The sequence below is a fragment of the Podarcis vaucheri genome (assembly GCF_965113315.1).
Source record: "Podarcis vaucheri genome assembly, chromosome: 3".
Lineage (NCBI taxonomy): Eukaryota > Metazoa > Chordata > Lepidosauria > Squamata > Lacertidae > Podarcis > Podarcis vaucheri.
The window spans coordinates 117,846,843-117,861,251 of record NC_138761.1 but is presented as its reverse complement, the minus strand read 5'-3'; the positions used below and the strand labels follow the sequence as shown (position 1 = coordinate 117,861,251).

At 42.6% G+C, this 14,409-nt stretch overlaps 1 protein-coding gene across 2 annotated transcripts in view; it reads left to right on the top strand.

Moving 5' to 3' along the window:
* The first annotated feature begins 3,484 nt into the window (after window positions 1–3,484).
* The window catches only part of MCM8 (minichromosome maintenance 8 homologous recombination repair factor), a 44,814-nt gene continuing 33,889 nt past the window's right edge, over window positions 3,485–14,409 (top strand). The window contains exons 1-9 of one of the 2 annotated variants that reach the window (XM_082216348.1): window positions 3,485–3,624; window positions 5,770–5,930; window positions 6,600–6,674; window positions 7,257–7,339; window positions 8,857–9,006; window positions 11,549–11,652; window positions 11,980–12,178; window positions 12,745–12,830; window positions 13,897–14,048. In XM_082216348.1, the coding sequence (XP_082072474.1) occupies window positions 5,789–5,930; window positions 6,600–6,674; window positions 7,257–7,339; window positions 8,857–9,006; window positions 11,549–11,652; window positions 11,980–12,178; window positions 12,745–12,830; window positions 13,897–14,048 (991 nt within the window). In that variant the 5' untranslated portion in view covers window positions 3,485–3,624; window positions 5,770–5,788. The remainder of the gene's footprint in view (window positions 3,625–5,769; window positions 5,931–6,599; window positions 6,675–7,256; window positions 7,340–8,856; window positions 9,007–11,548; window positions 11,653–11,979; window positions 12,179–12,744; window positions 12,831–13,896; window positions 14,049–14,409) is intronic. The other variant, XM_082216350.1, reaches the window with a different exon arrangement.

Below are 14,409 nucleotides of genomic sequence, written 5' to 3'. Positions count from 1 at the left end.
CAAGACGAAATACACGCAAGACGAAAACCCATTTTTTGAGTCATTCCGCAAGACGAATTTACCTATGGGCTTGCTTCCCAAGACGAAACGTCTTGCGAGTTTGTTTCCTTTTTCTTAAAGCCGTTAATAGCCGCTAAGCCGCTAATAGCCATGCTTCGCAAGACGAAAAAACCGCAAGACGAAGAGACTCGCGGAACGGATTAATTTCGTCTTACGAGGCACCACTGTATAAAAATAGAGTCATGAAAGGGATGCAGAGGGGGAAATCACTACATTAAGATGCTGCACTGGTTGGAGGGTATGCTAAGCAGCACTTCGGGGCTGCCGTTGTCCTGAGGCAAGGAGTTCCATTGGCCCTTCCCCGCCCAAGAGAGAGGCAGGGAGGGAGAGTGACTCTCGCCCACAAGCCCGGCATGGGGCTATTTTGTTAATGCTGCTCTTTTGTTGTTGTTTAGTCGTGTCCAACTCTTTGTGATAATATTATTATTATTAATTTATTATTTATATCCCGCCCATCTGGCTGGGTTTCCCCAGCCACTCTGGGCGGCTTCCAATAAAACACTAAAATACAATAACCTATTAAACATTAAAAGCTTCCCTAAACAGGGCTGCCTTCAGATGTCTTCTAAAAGTTTGGTAGTTGTTTTTCTCGTTGACATCTGGTGGGAGGGCGTTCCACAGGGCGGGTGGATTGTAGTAAAATTAAAAATGTTTGGGTGGGAAATGATATACAATGAGTTGAAGAAAATGTTCCAACTAACGTTTGTAAAAAAGCCTGAAGCCTTTTTGTTAGGAATTGCAGAAAAAGACCTGCCAAGGAAATTAAAAAAACATTTTCATGTATTCGACAATGGTGGCAAGAGTCTTAATAGCACAAGGATGGAAGAATGAGGAAATCCCGACTAAAGAACTGTGGCAAGAGAAATTGATGGACTATGCAGAATTGGCGAAATTGACACATAAACTACGTGACAAGGATAACTGTGACTTTAAAGAAGAATGGGAACCTTTTACGAAGTATTTAAAGAAGTAACAAAATGAACTGGACTCCTTGGCAGGTTTTGAATAAACACATTTTTTTTATTGGTAACATATAGATGAATTGAGGATCTTTGCAATTTTATAACATGCAGAGAATAACATGTGCTGAGAAACCAAGAGGAGCTGAGGGAAGTCTGGGGTAGGGGAGTTAGAGGGTGGGTTTTTTCTTTTTTTGGGGGGGAGGGGGAAAGGGGGGAATGTGGATAATGTATTTTTGATAAATTGGTATGTTGAAATCTCTAATAAAAAATCCCTTAAAAAAATATTTGTGGGGCATAGGAATTTGTTCATTATTTTTTTTTTCAAAATATAGTCCGCCCCCCCCCCCGGTCTGAGGGACAGCAGACCTGCTGAAAAAGTGTGATGACCCTTCCTAAATCTAGCCAAGAAACCCTGTGTTGTAAAATGTTGTCCCCATGGCATGCGGTACACGGGGCACGGGCACGCACACATTTTTAAAATGTCCCGCCAACGCCAGTGCAACCCATTTCTTGCAAACCGTGCAATTTGGGGTTTCTTTTTTTAAGCAAAGTACAACGAACCACGCCAAATAGGAATAGGACTTAAGAAAAGAGCAGCAAGTCCCCCATCTCTTTGCTTCTGCAGTTTCCCCTCCCCTCGCCTGATTTCCGGGTTACAGACGTTTCAGGTTACAGACTCCGCTAACCCAGAAATAGTACCTCGGGTTAAGAACTTTGCTTCAGGATGAGAGCAGAAATCGCATGGTGGCAGCGGGAGGCCCCATCAGCTAAAGTGGTGCTTCAGGTTAAGAACAGTTTCAGGTTAAGAACGGACCTCCGGAACGAATTAAGTCCATAACCAGAGGTACCACTGTATATACAGTTATGAACATTTATTATATATATAAAAGACCTTAATTTTTTTATTTCACTAGCCAAGAAACCCTGTTTTGTAAAAGCTTGCACCCATGGCAGGCGGTACACGGGGCACGCACACAGTTTTAAAATTTCTTGCAAACCGTGCAATTTGGGTTTTCTTTTTTAAGCGATGTACAACGAACCACACCAAATATGAATAGGACTTAAGAGCAGCAAGCCCCCATCTCTTTGCTTCTGCAGTCTCCCCTCCCCCTACTGTTCTCCTCGCCCCATTTCCCGGGTTACATACGCTTCAGGTTACAGACTCTGCTAACCCAGAAATAATGCTTCAGGATAAGAGCAGAAACCGTGCTCTAGCGGCAGCAGGAGGCCCCATTAGCTAAAGTGGTGCTTCAGGTTAAGAACAGTTTCAGGTTAAGAACGGACCTCCGGAACGAATTAAGTTCTTAACCCGAGGTACCACTGTATATGCAGTTATGAACATTTATTATATATATAAAAGACCTTAATTTTTTTACAGCTAGGTAGCCGTGTTGGTCTGCCATAGTCAAAATAAAAAAAATCCTTCCAGTAGCACCTTAAAGACCAACTAAGTTAGTTCTTGGTATGAGCTTTCGTGTGCATGCACACTTCTTCAGATACACTGAAACAGAAGTTGCCAGATCCTTCTATATAGTGAGAAGGTGGGGAGGGGTATTACTCAGAAGGGTGGTGGGAATGGGAGATTGGCAGATAGCTGAGATGAGCCTTAGTAAGCCATTTCTCACCTTTTCACCGCTTGCCTTTTCCTGTAAGACCTATTACAGTCGTTAAGAGTCGTCAACAGGCTCATCTCAGCTATCTGCCAATCTCCCATTCCCACCACCCTTCTGAGTAATACCCCTCCCCACCTTCTCACTATATAGAAGGATCTGGCAACTTCTGTTTCAGTGTATCTGAAGAAGTGTGCATGCACACGAAAGCTCATACCAAGAACTAACTTCGTTGGTCTTTAAGGTGCTACTGGAAGGAACTTAATTTTTTTATTTCACTAGCCAAGAAACCCTGTTTTGTAAAAGGCTGAACCCATGGCAACCCATTCAATTTGGATTTTCTTTTTTAAGCAAAGTAAAACGAACCACGCCAAATAGGAATAGGACTTAAGAAAAGAGCAGCAAGCCCCCCATCTCTTTGCTTCTGCAGTCTCCCCTCCCCCTACTGTTCCCCCTGCCCCATTTCCCAGGGGGGTGAGAAGAGGCAAGAAATGCTGCTGCCTAGACGCAGCTCGGCTTCAGCCCTGGACCTCCCTCCGTCGTTTCCTATGGGGCAAAGGCGTCTGAAATCAAGCTGCGCTCTAGTCTAGCGGCTGTCCCTGCGCGGGGAACCGGGAGCCGAACCTCTGCCTCGTTCCCCCTTCCCCGCCAAGTTAAAGGCTTCTCTCCCTTTGGGGGCGCAGGCGCAGTAGCCGTCTCCCTTTTGTTGACGTCTTTAGGGAACCGGAGGCGGTTCCCATAGCAACCGGGCAGCCGCCTTTCATGGGCTTTCTAAAAGCCCGGCGCGTTGGGTGACGTAGAAACCGGAGCGCGCGCGCGCGCGCCTTTCCTTGGCCTCCTGACGGCCTGGCGACGAAGGTGACGCGTCAAGCGCGCGCCAAAATTCGAAAAGCGGAAGCTGCCTGAGGGAAGAAGGAGTGGACGGGCCGGTAAGGGGTTTTGGTGAGCAGCTGCTGCTTTCAGCTCTGGGGTTGCCCCACACCAGGCGGCAGGTGGGCAGGTGGGCAGTGCCGGATTTATGGATAAGCTAAACAAGCTATAGCTCAGGGCCCCACTCTTTTAGACCCCCCAAAAAAATTCACTATTAATATACTTCTTAATTGTATTTCAGTTCAACAATTACTTAGATAAAATACATGTTTCGTTATGTGCAAATGACTTTAGATACCTAATAATAATAATAATAATAATAATAATAATATCTTTATTGTCATTGCCCCCTTCGGGGACAACGAAATTACTTGACTGCTCCATAAAAACACTAATTAAACAATACAGTATAATACAGCAAGGGAGATTAGATGACTTTCAAAGTCTGTGCTTCCCATTCAGGGCCGAGATCGCTCTGGAGAAGAAGCTGTTCTTAAGACGGCTCGTTCTTGTCTTCATCGTCCTGTATCTCCGTCCCAACAGCAGGAGCTCGAAGAGACAGTGACCAGGATGCGATGGATCTTTTACTATGTCCAGTGCCTTCCTATGGCACCTTGTGGCATAAATCTGCTCTAAGGTGGAGAGTGGGCAGCCAACAATGCTCTCTGCTGCCTTAACAACCCTGCACAACCCCATCCTGTCCCGGGTAGTACAGCTTCCGTACCACACACATAAGCCATAAGTGAGCACGCTCTCAATGGCACAGTGATAGAAGGTCCATAAATTACCATATAGACATCACTGAAGCAGCCACAAGACGGTAAAATCTCTATTTCTATATCAAAATAAACGTAAAGTGGTAACAGCAGCAACAAAACACAAAGGGAAATAAGACAAGGATTAAAACGGGGAACTCAGGAGGGGGGAAAACCCCCTCGCGGAGTGAGTAAACCCCAAAGCAAAATAAAGAGTAAAAATAGCGGAGGGGGAACAACGCTACCACAAAAGTAAAGGGAAGACAGAAGAACAGAAGAAACACATATAGAGAGTGTAAAGAAATCTCTCAGGTTGCAATTAAACTATTTGAAAAGCATACAATCTGAAACGGACTTTCTAGAATTATAATTACTTTGATAAAATGCATATTTTGTTATGTGCAAATGGCTTTAGATACCTATTTGGTCCATAAATTACCATATAACATATATTTAACACAAAAAACAGCAACAGTTTGTTCCTGACAAAGGACAGCTGGACATATAAAGGGCCCCATTACCTTCAGTAGCTTAGGGCCTCATCAAACCTAAATCCGGCCCTGGGTGAGGGTGTTGGTAATGAAAATGAGGCATATCTCCCTGACATGCTAGATTTCTATGAGAAGAGATGATGGTGGTTGTTATTATTGGTTAAAGTAGCTTAGGGCCTCATCAAACCTAAATCCGGCCCTGGGTGAAAGTGTTGGTAATGAAAATGAGGCATATCTCCCTGACATGCTAGATTTCTATGAGAAGAGATGATGGTGGTTGCTATTGGTTAAAGGGGGTTGGACTAGATGACCCTAGAGGTCCCTTTCAACTCTATGATTTTATGAACATGTAGTACCTGTACTGTAGTCTGAATGGGTGTAGGCCACATTATAGGCTGGCCATGCTTGAGAACTGCATAATGTCTAACTCTGGCTCAAATGAGAGCATTTGTGGCTCAGGGATGCAAGGTATCCTATCCAGTGTACAGTACTGCTGTTATCTGTGGAGTGTCTTTTTAAAATCCCTTTGCTGCTAAGTATTTATTATCATTATTTTTACACAAATGTATAGGCTGCTTCACAGCCTAATGCCTTCAAAGTGATGCTCAGCACAGAAACAGGCTAAAATGCAGATTCTTTCAAACAATAATAATGTAAACAAACTCTTTAAAAACAATTTTTTCAGATATATAATTGTTCCATAGGTCGCACCCTCTTAAATTAAAATGTCTTCAATAGGTGGTGGTGCCCTTGGATTTTATAATTAATGTATGTTGATTCAAAAGAAAATTCCCTTATGTTCAATGGGACTTACTCTGACATTTGCATAGGACTGCAAACTAAGTATCTTCTCTACTCACTGTGCATTGGATCATTAGATTTCCATGCTAGCTCACTCCAAGTGTTTTACCTACAAGAAGTGGTCACCATTTCATTTCATATATGGATTACTTGCAAGGTGTAATGTTACTTGCCACACATGAATTGAAAGCAACGTCTTTTGGTTTAACTCTGGTTTCAGGTCCCTTAAGAGTGCTGAGATGAGCAGTGAACCCAGAGGGAAAGGTTCTGGGCGAGGAAGAGGTGGCTTTCAGAGATGGCGAGGAAGAGGAGCATGGCAAGGGAGAGGAAAAGGACGTGGACAGAGAGGAGAAGGGAAAAGTGCTGGGAAGTCAGAGTCTGGTATGTTAATTCCACAACATGATTTGCTTTTGTATTATTATTTTTTAAAGGAAGGTGTTTGTGGTTGGAAGGATAGCATAAAGAAAACGTGTCCTGTGATAACAAAATGCAAGGCCTGGAGCTTGGGGTTGCCATATGGTGGTCTTAAGGGAAGTTTTAAAATCTGAACTCCTTGCAAATGTTGCCTCTGTGTACTGTATGAGCAACTGTTATCTTTTAAAAAATAACTTTAGTTCTAAACTGTATTTTATTTATTACTTTGAATTTATGAATTTATAGCCTGTCCTGCCTTCCTAAGGGGAGTCCAGTAAGCCTTTAAACAATAAAACTGCATAAAATATTATGAAATATTACAGGCAGAGCCAGTTTCTTATTCCACAGGGTATGCTAGAAAAGAAGGCATAAATGTCATATAGTAAATATAACCCTGTGGACAGAACAGGCACATTTGTAATTATTGTTTTTGCTTTGTGTATTTACCTTTTGCTATTGCATTTTTGTGGATCTTTTTATATTGCTATATATTTAAATATTTAATGAAAATGATATTATATGGCAATATAGTTCAGACATCAGTTAAAAGCAGCATATGTAGGCAGAGATATCTATGAAAAATTGAGAACTGAAAATTGACTAATATCACTAACTTTCTTGGGAAATGCATTTCAGCTCTGCCTCAGTTCATTCAGATGACTCTGGATCAGATTCCTACTTATAGAGGCTGGAAACTATATTTCTCTGAAGGTAAGCTTTTTCTGTAGATATATACAGAACTGACTTGATGGCTTGAGAATAGAATAACATTTTGGCTTGTATTTAATTCTCCTCTTTAACTCAATGCCTGATGAAGCCAAATCCTTGATACTGTATGTTATAAAATACATACTTACGCAAAAAGGACAATTTGAAGTTAATGAGCTTACTTGTACATATTTGCTAGTAGTTTATCATCTTGTCACTTTGTATGTAAAGCACTATGAATGTTTATGGTGCTATATAAATAAATGGTTTATGTGAGCTGTGTTCAGTAAGTCAGTATGCAAACAACCCTTTTTTATATGGTGGTTCCAGTGTGACCAGATATTTTCCATTTCCCTCATGAAAGCTACTTGCTCAACAGCTTCCTTGTCATTTAACCTAAGCCTATGTTTGTGTACTATGAAGAAAATCCAGAAAGAATGAGCTGGTTTGTGCCCAGTTTTTTTAGGATGGCATTTGAGGAAATGTAATTTCTAATAGAGAAATTGTGTTTTTGAATTCCAAGCAAGATGTTTAAAAGCTGCAGCTTTTAAAATGTTAAATAACTAATGAAATTGTCCAATTCAGCATATGATGACAACTCCCCTTTTGTTCAGAAGATTGAAGCATTTGAGAATTTTTTTGTGTCTCGAATAGAGCTTTATGATAAGGTAAGTCTTCATAATGCGATCTCTTTCTCATTCCTTATCTCTTACCCCCACCCTCCATATCTTATAATTTGTAATAATAATGATAATGATAATTTATTATTTATATCCCGCCCATCTGGCTGGGTTTCTCCAGCCACTCTCGGCAGCTCCCAATAGAATATTAAAAACACAATAAATACATCAAACATTAAAAGCTTCCCTAAACAAGGCTGCCTTCAGATGTCTTCTAAAAGTCAGGTAGTTGTTTATTTCCCTGACATCTGAAGGGAGGATGTTCCACAGGGCAGGTGCCCCTGCCGAGAAGGCCCTCTGCCTGGTTCCCTGTAACCTCACTTCTCATAGGGAGGGAACTGCCAGAAGGCCCTCAGAGCTGGACCTTAGTGTCTGGGCTGAACGATGGGGGTGGAGACGCTCCTTCAGGTATACTGGACCGAGGCCGTTTACGGCTTTAAAGGTCAGCACCAGCACTTTGAATTGTGCTCGGAAACGTACTGGGAACCATTGTAGGTCTTTTAAGACCGATGTTATGAGGTCTTGGAGGCCACTCCCAATCACCAGTCTAGCTGCCGCATTCTGGATTAGTTGTAGTTTCCAGGTCACCTTCAAAGGTAGCCCCATGTAGAGCGCATTGCAGTAGTCCAAGTTTCTAAATGATACCTTGTTTTGGATACCTTTCCCTTCTGAGGCTTCCATCACAACCACAGGTAGTAATATTTTCCATGGTGATGACTTTCTGAACAAGTTCTGCAGTGGCCTTTAGAAGATATGCAAAACCCTGTCAGATGTGGAGGTTGTGGTCTGTCTGGATCCTTGCTGCTGACCGAGTCCTTACTAAGTTCTATAGTGTTCAAATGTATATATTTAGGATGCATTTATGATTTTATTATGTGTCTTGAAGGCCTTGGTGAGCATAAAACGAGGCTTCTATTAATTATTCTATTAATTCTATTAATTATTCTATTAATTATTCTATTAATTATTCTATTAATTATTCTATTAATTATTCTATTAATTATTCTATTAATTATTGAGAGCCAGTGTGGTGTAGTGGTTAAGAGCGGTAGATTTGTAATCTGGGGAACCGGGTTCGCGTCTCCGCGTCTCCGCTCCTCCACATGCAGCTGCTGGGTGACCTTGGGCCAGTCACACTTCTCTGAAGTCTCTCAGCCTCACTCACCTCACAGAGTGTTTGTTGTGGGGGAGGAAGGGAAAGGAGGATGTTAGCCGCTTGGAGACTCCTTCGGGTAGTGATAAAGCGGGATATCAAATCCAAACTCTTCTTATTATTAATATGTGTGCAATCAATTAGCAAACTTTATTAGCAATCAATACAATTTCAGGACTGGAGGGGAGCTGAACAAGTTCTTGTCTGCTTCCTCGTTCTGACAGGATCTTTATGTGCTAAACCTCTTGCTCTCACACCCCTCACTCATATCCCGTGTTGGCGGTCTTTCTGAAAACAATTCAGACAAGCCTTTGAAAATACTGTGACAAATTCACACAGTTCTCTTCTATAGGATGAAATAGAAAGAAAAGGAAGTATTCTTGTGGATTATAAAGAGCTGGCACATGATACAGAATTAATGGAATCAATGCCTGATATTGCTTCTGAATTAAGAGATATGCCACAAAAGATATTGGACTGCATGGGGCTAGCCATACATCAGGTAAATACCTCAAGCACATGGTGAGCAGTAAAATTTTGAATGTTAAATCATTCACAGACTTGAATGCATATACTTTTTGGTGGGAGGAAGAGGCAAAAAGTGTCATTTAAGGTTCTTTTTTAACAAGTGTGTGTGTGAAAGGAAGAGAAACTCATACTTCTAGATTTCTCATAGAACTAGTCAGGAAACTTCCCTCTGCATCACTCTCTTATATTTTGATAACCAAATACTTTTCTCTGTGAGCCAGCAGAAAGAAACTTACTTTTTTGTGACTGCGCTGGAGTGTTTTCAAAGAAAGAAACAGCTAACGAGTTTTTTATTTTCTAACTTGGCTGCTTCTTTGAAATACGAAGCTTATGAAATCCTAAGACACCTCACCTTTTGGCTTCAGGGGTCTGAAGTCTATTTTTGTGTTATAACTTGTATTTTATGCATGTTTGACATAAAATGACTTAGGACCGCAATACAGTGGTACCTCTGGTTGTGAACAGGATCCGTTCCGGAGGCCTGTTTGCAACATGAAAAGCCCACAATCTGAAGCGCCGTATCTGCGCAAGTGCGTGGCATGATTTAGCGCTTGTGTGCATGCGCGAGCGGCAAAACCCAGAAGTAACCCTTTCTACTACTTCCGGGTCACCGCAGGACGCAACCTGAAAAAACATAACATGAAGCAAACATAACATGAGGTATGACTGTACCTCAAGGACCACCTCTCTCCATATAAGCCGACCTGGACCCTTTGTTTATACAGTGGTACCTCAGGTGAAGTACTTAATTCGTTCCGGAGGTCCGTTCTTAACCTGAAACTGTCCTTAACCTGAAGCACCGCTTTAGCTAATGGGGCCTCCTGCTGCTGCCGCGCTGCTGGAGCACGATTTCTGTTCTCATCCTGAAGCAAAGTTCTTAACCCGAGGTACTATTTCTGGGTTAGCGGAGTCTGTAACCTGATGTTTATGTAACCCGAGGTACCACTGTAATCTGAGGCCCTTCTTTGTGTGCCTCCTCCATGACAGGTCCGGAGGATGGCAACATGAGAACAGGGCCTTTTCTGCAGGGGCTCTCTGTTTGTAGAATGCTCTCCCCAAGCAGGTTCAACTGATGCCTTCTGTCAGGGAACTGACATTGGCGACCAGCAGAGAGAGAAGTCGGCCCGATAGTGCAGGAGAGGGAACCAGCAAGGAGAGAGAGAGGGTTTCTGAGGGGGAAGGGAATCAAGGTGACACCAAGAAGGCAGGAGGGAATGAGAGCACTTTGGAGGGAAGGCTCAGGGACTCTTCCAGCGAGATCAGTGGGGAGAGTGCCGGACCACCACTGGGCACGCCTACTCTGTGTCAGCATCGCCCTAGAGCCAGTGCACCAACTGGACTCTTGCACCTCAACCCCGACTGGGCTAGGCGAGCTGGGTAGCACCGCCAGAGACCTCCTTCTCGCAGGAACAGGTCACAGTGCTGTGGACTCACAGCTTAGAGCTGAGAGCACCGGATTCACTGTCTCAATAATTCAGTCGTTGCGCAGCAGAGTTTTGCAGAGTCTTGCAGAGTATAAACCACTCGGAGAGCAGCTCTGTAGAATATCTTCCTTTTATTCTATCACTACAACTATGATACAAAGCTATATACAGAGCTGAATATTCTAAGCATAAATCAATGCTACACTGAGAGTCTGCAGCTGCTCTTAGCAGCAATCTTATCTCTAGGATCTCTAACACTCTCACTCTCTCCGATACACTGACTGACTGACTCTCTCTCACACACTCAGATATGTTGCTGAGCAGAATAAGTAGATAGGCAGGACACGCCTCCTCTTCTCTGGAGAGTCAGCAGAGACCATCAGGAGATGGTCAGGAGATTCTTGGGTATGGGAGGGGTGAAATCTCCTCACTCTGCGCAGAAGGCTTCCGCGCAGAGAGGCTAGGCGGAGACTGGCTGTCAAGGAATTCTTATGTTGGAAAAAAATTAGGAAACACCCACTAACGGATTCTGCCAGCGACTGAAGCAGACGCACAGGAGTGCGCTTCAGTTAGGGAAAGGTTTAAACAACAAGCAGTTTAGGGAAGTCGGTGACTGACACACAAGCAACTACAATTCCCATTACACCTTCCTTATCTTTAGGTGTCAGGTAAAAATGTTCCCCATCAACCAAGCCTTTGGATGGTTAATATTCTACAGCCTTTTAAATGTGTTTGTGGGAGGGGGGTTATTATTCTGTTGTTTCTCTTTCAGCTATTTACTTCTGCTTTCATCTCGTGTTTTTATATTGTGAATCACCCTCAGATCCTTGTAAATAAATAAAGTAAATAAGCAAGCAAGCAAGCCTCTTACTTGGATTAAACAAAACTACTCTCAGAGGCAATATTGTGCCTAACAAAAGGATCAGAAAATGATATTTAAGAAAAGGGGTGTGTAAAATGACAATTAAGAATGCAGAGTTTTGATTCTTGAAACCTTTGTGATTTTTTTGCACTGGTTGGAAAATACTGTTCAGTGTTATCAGCATCTTTATATGATGGTCGAGGCTTCCTGAGTATTTTTTTATGTTACAGGTGCTAAGCAAAGATCTTGAAAAACATGCTGCACAACTTCAGGAACAAGAGGGACTGTCCATTGATGAAGAACCCATAATTAATGTACCATATATTCATGCAAGGTAGCTATTGCTTTAAAAAGAACAAGTTTTCTTGAAAGCCTCAAACTCCACATGCCACATGTTATTTGCGAAGCAATGCATTTCCCAGATATTGGGGAAATTAGTCTTAAGTTCCATCAAAATTATGATGAATAGCTTGTTGATTCTAACCCGCCCCATTGCCAGACTGAGATTTTCAATCTGATCCTTTGCATGTTTTCTCTGAAGAAAATCCCTTTGTGTTATGTAGTAGTTAGTTCCAAGTAGGTGTGCATAGTAGCTCTGTAGATTTTAACATGATTAATTTCCCCTGACATTCATCTAATTTTCCATATTGTTTTATTTTAGAGTATACAACTATGACCCACTTACTCAGCTTAGGAATATTCGAGCCAATTGCTATGGGAAATTTGTGGCTTTGTGTGGGACTGTGGTGCGTGTCAGTAACATTAGGCCTATCTGCGCCAAGATGGCATTTATATGCAGTGCCTGTGGAAATACTCAGAGTTTCCCTTTACCTGATGGCAAATATACTCTTCCTACAAAGGTAATGAACACTTTAAAACCATTTTTTTTAGTCACCGTTTATTATTAGACTGCTGGGACTTTAAAACATCAGGCAATAAAGGGAAATGGGTTAACTTCGGAAAAAACTAGGCGGAATTGCTGAAAATAAACTTGTCACGTCTTCTGGTTTACTCCCAGTTTTATACGTGGTTCATAAATTAAGCTAAAGCATTATTTATCTTCAGAGCATTGTTTGCCAAAGAAGGATTTATGCAAGCAGAAGCCTCTGAGAATTGGCGTGGATGAGCTTTCTGCGCCTCCAAAACAAATGGGATAACGTCAAGTATTATAGTTTCCAGGGTGGCAGCCATGTTAAGTTTCTTGCTGCAAAAATGATGAATCTTGTGAAACCTTTAAGGTTGATAAAAATATTGTGGCATAAGTTTTTGTAGAGCAGATGAAGTGCAACTGATGAAGTGGACACTGGTCCACCAAAGCTTATTCCATAATAAATTTGTTAGTCTTTAAAGTGCCAGAAGATTTTTTGTTTAAGTACTTTATTTAATATAAACTTTTTTGTGCTGAACTTGAACATGCATTTTTTAGTGTCCTTTGCCTGAATGTCATGGACGATCATTCACTCCTGACAGAAGTTCTCCTTATACAGTTACTGTGGACTGGCAGTCTATTAAGTAAGTATATTTCGGTTTTGCTTTGTGTGTTTTTTTGAATCTATGATATTTTGTGTGTGTGTGTGTGTGTGTGAGAGAGAGAGAGAGAGAGAGATACAGATTGCAATTAAAGGTTTGCATGTATTTATTAAAAATTGACATGTAAGAGGAAATGGCCACGGTCTTCTAAGGGAGGGGTCTGCAACCCGCGGCTCCGGAGCCGCATGTGGCTCTTTTACACCTTTGCCGCGGCTCCGGGGCGGATACTAGCCAGGGGAGGAGGCGCATTGTGCACCCTGACACTCCTCACTGTGGCGGGCGCTGTACTGGCTGTGACGTTGCATGGGGGCGGTGCGTGCATTAGTCACGCCCCGCCCCGACGTCACCTTCCCGGTTTTGCGGCTCCCAGTTTTTTTCCTTTGGAAACGGGTCCAAGTGGCTCTTTTTGTCTTAAAGGTTGCAGACCCCTGTTCTAAGGGAATCAAATAATTTCATTGTAATATGCCTCCTCTTCTTCTTTTTAAGTTGTGCTGAATAAAAAGCCATTCACAAATGAAGGCTGCAGTCCTAAAGCTGTTATTTGTTCAGCTGAGAGACCCTAGAAAGCGCTGCCCTGCTGGGGGACAGGGAGGCCTGGCCCACTCTTATGCTAATAGAGGCCCCCTGATATGTCTGTGGAAGGCTTCCTGGGTATCAATGACCTGCTGGTGGTGGGGATTGAAACTGAAAGTGTTTGAGCGAGGCTGGGGGTTCCCAGGTTTCTGAGCTCTCTCTTCTACTACCCATAATGCCCGCCTGGTCCTGGGAGTGGGGGGGAGTCAGGAATGCTTTCTGAGTGCATTGAGTGTTAGCTGTCTCTTCCCTAGTGCTTCTTCTTAATCTTCCTGCTGTTCCTCTTTCAATATTTCCCAGCTTCTGCCCTCTGCAGCCTCTGAACTATGCCCTTCTGCAAACCACTGTTCTAAATCTATACTGACCTCCTGTTCTTGGGAAGGCTCAGGAGAACAGGGGACGGCCCCCACCATTCGTCTTCAGTCCAGCCCCTGACAAATATCACAAATACAAAAGTATTATAACATAATTCTAGGATTCAAGAGCTCATGTCCGATGATCAGCGAGAAGCAGGAAGAATTCCTCGAACAATAGAATGTGAACTGGCACAGGACCTGGTAGACAGCTGCGTTCCGGGAGATGTGATTACCGTCACAGGCATTGTCAAAGTGTCAAACACTGAGGAAGGTACACCATAACTGGCCATAGCTTTTGTATGTTGACATTTGTGCAAGTTTTCTCTGTTTTTGGCAGAGTGAGGGGAGGCGACCAAAGTAATCCAACTAACTGACAATGGTATCTATGCACGTGAATTTAATGTAGTAAGAAATTATCTTAGGGAGAGCTGCAATAGTGTAGTGCAGTGGGTCTCAATTAGTGAGGACCCCCTATTTTTCAAAACCCAAGCCACGGACCCCCTATATTTGAAAATTTTGATAGCTCTATGGTAGTTACCTCCGCAAAGTAAATTTTTGAACATAATGTGGGGTAACGCCTAATAAGCAAAGGATTTTAGGTATACAGTGGTACCTCGGGTTAAGAACTTAAT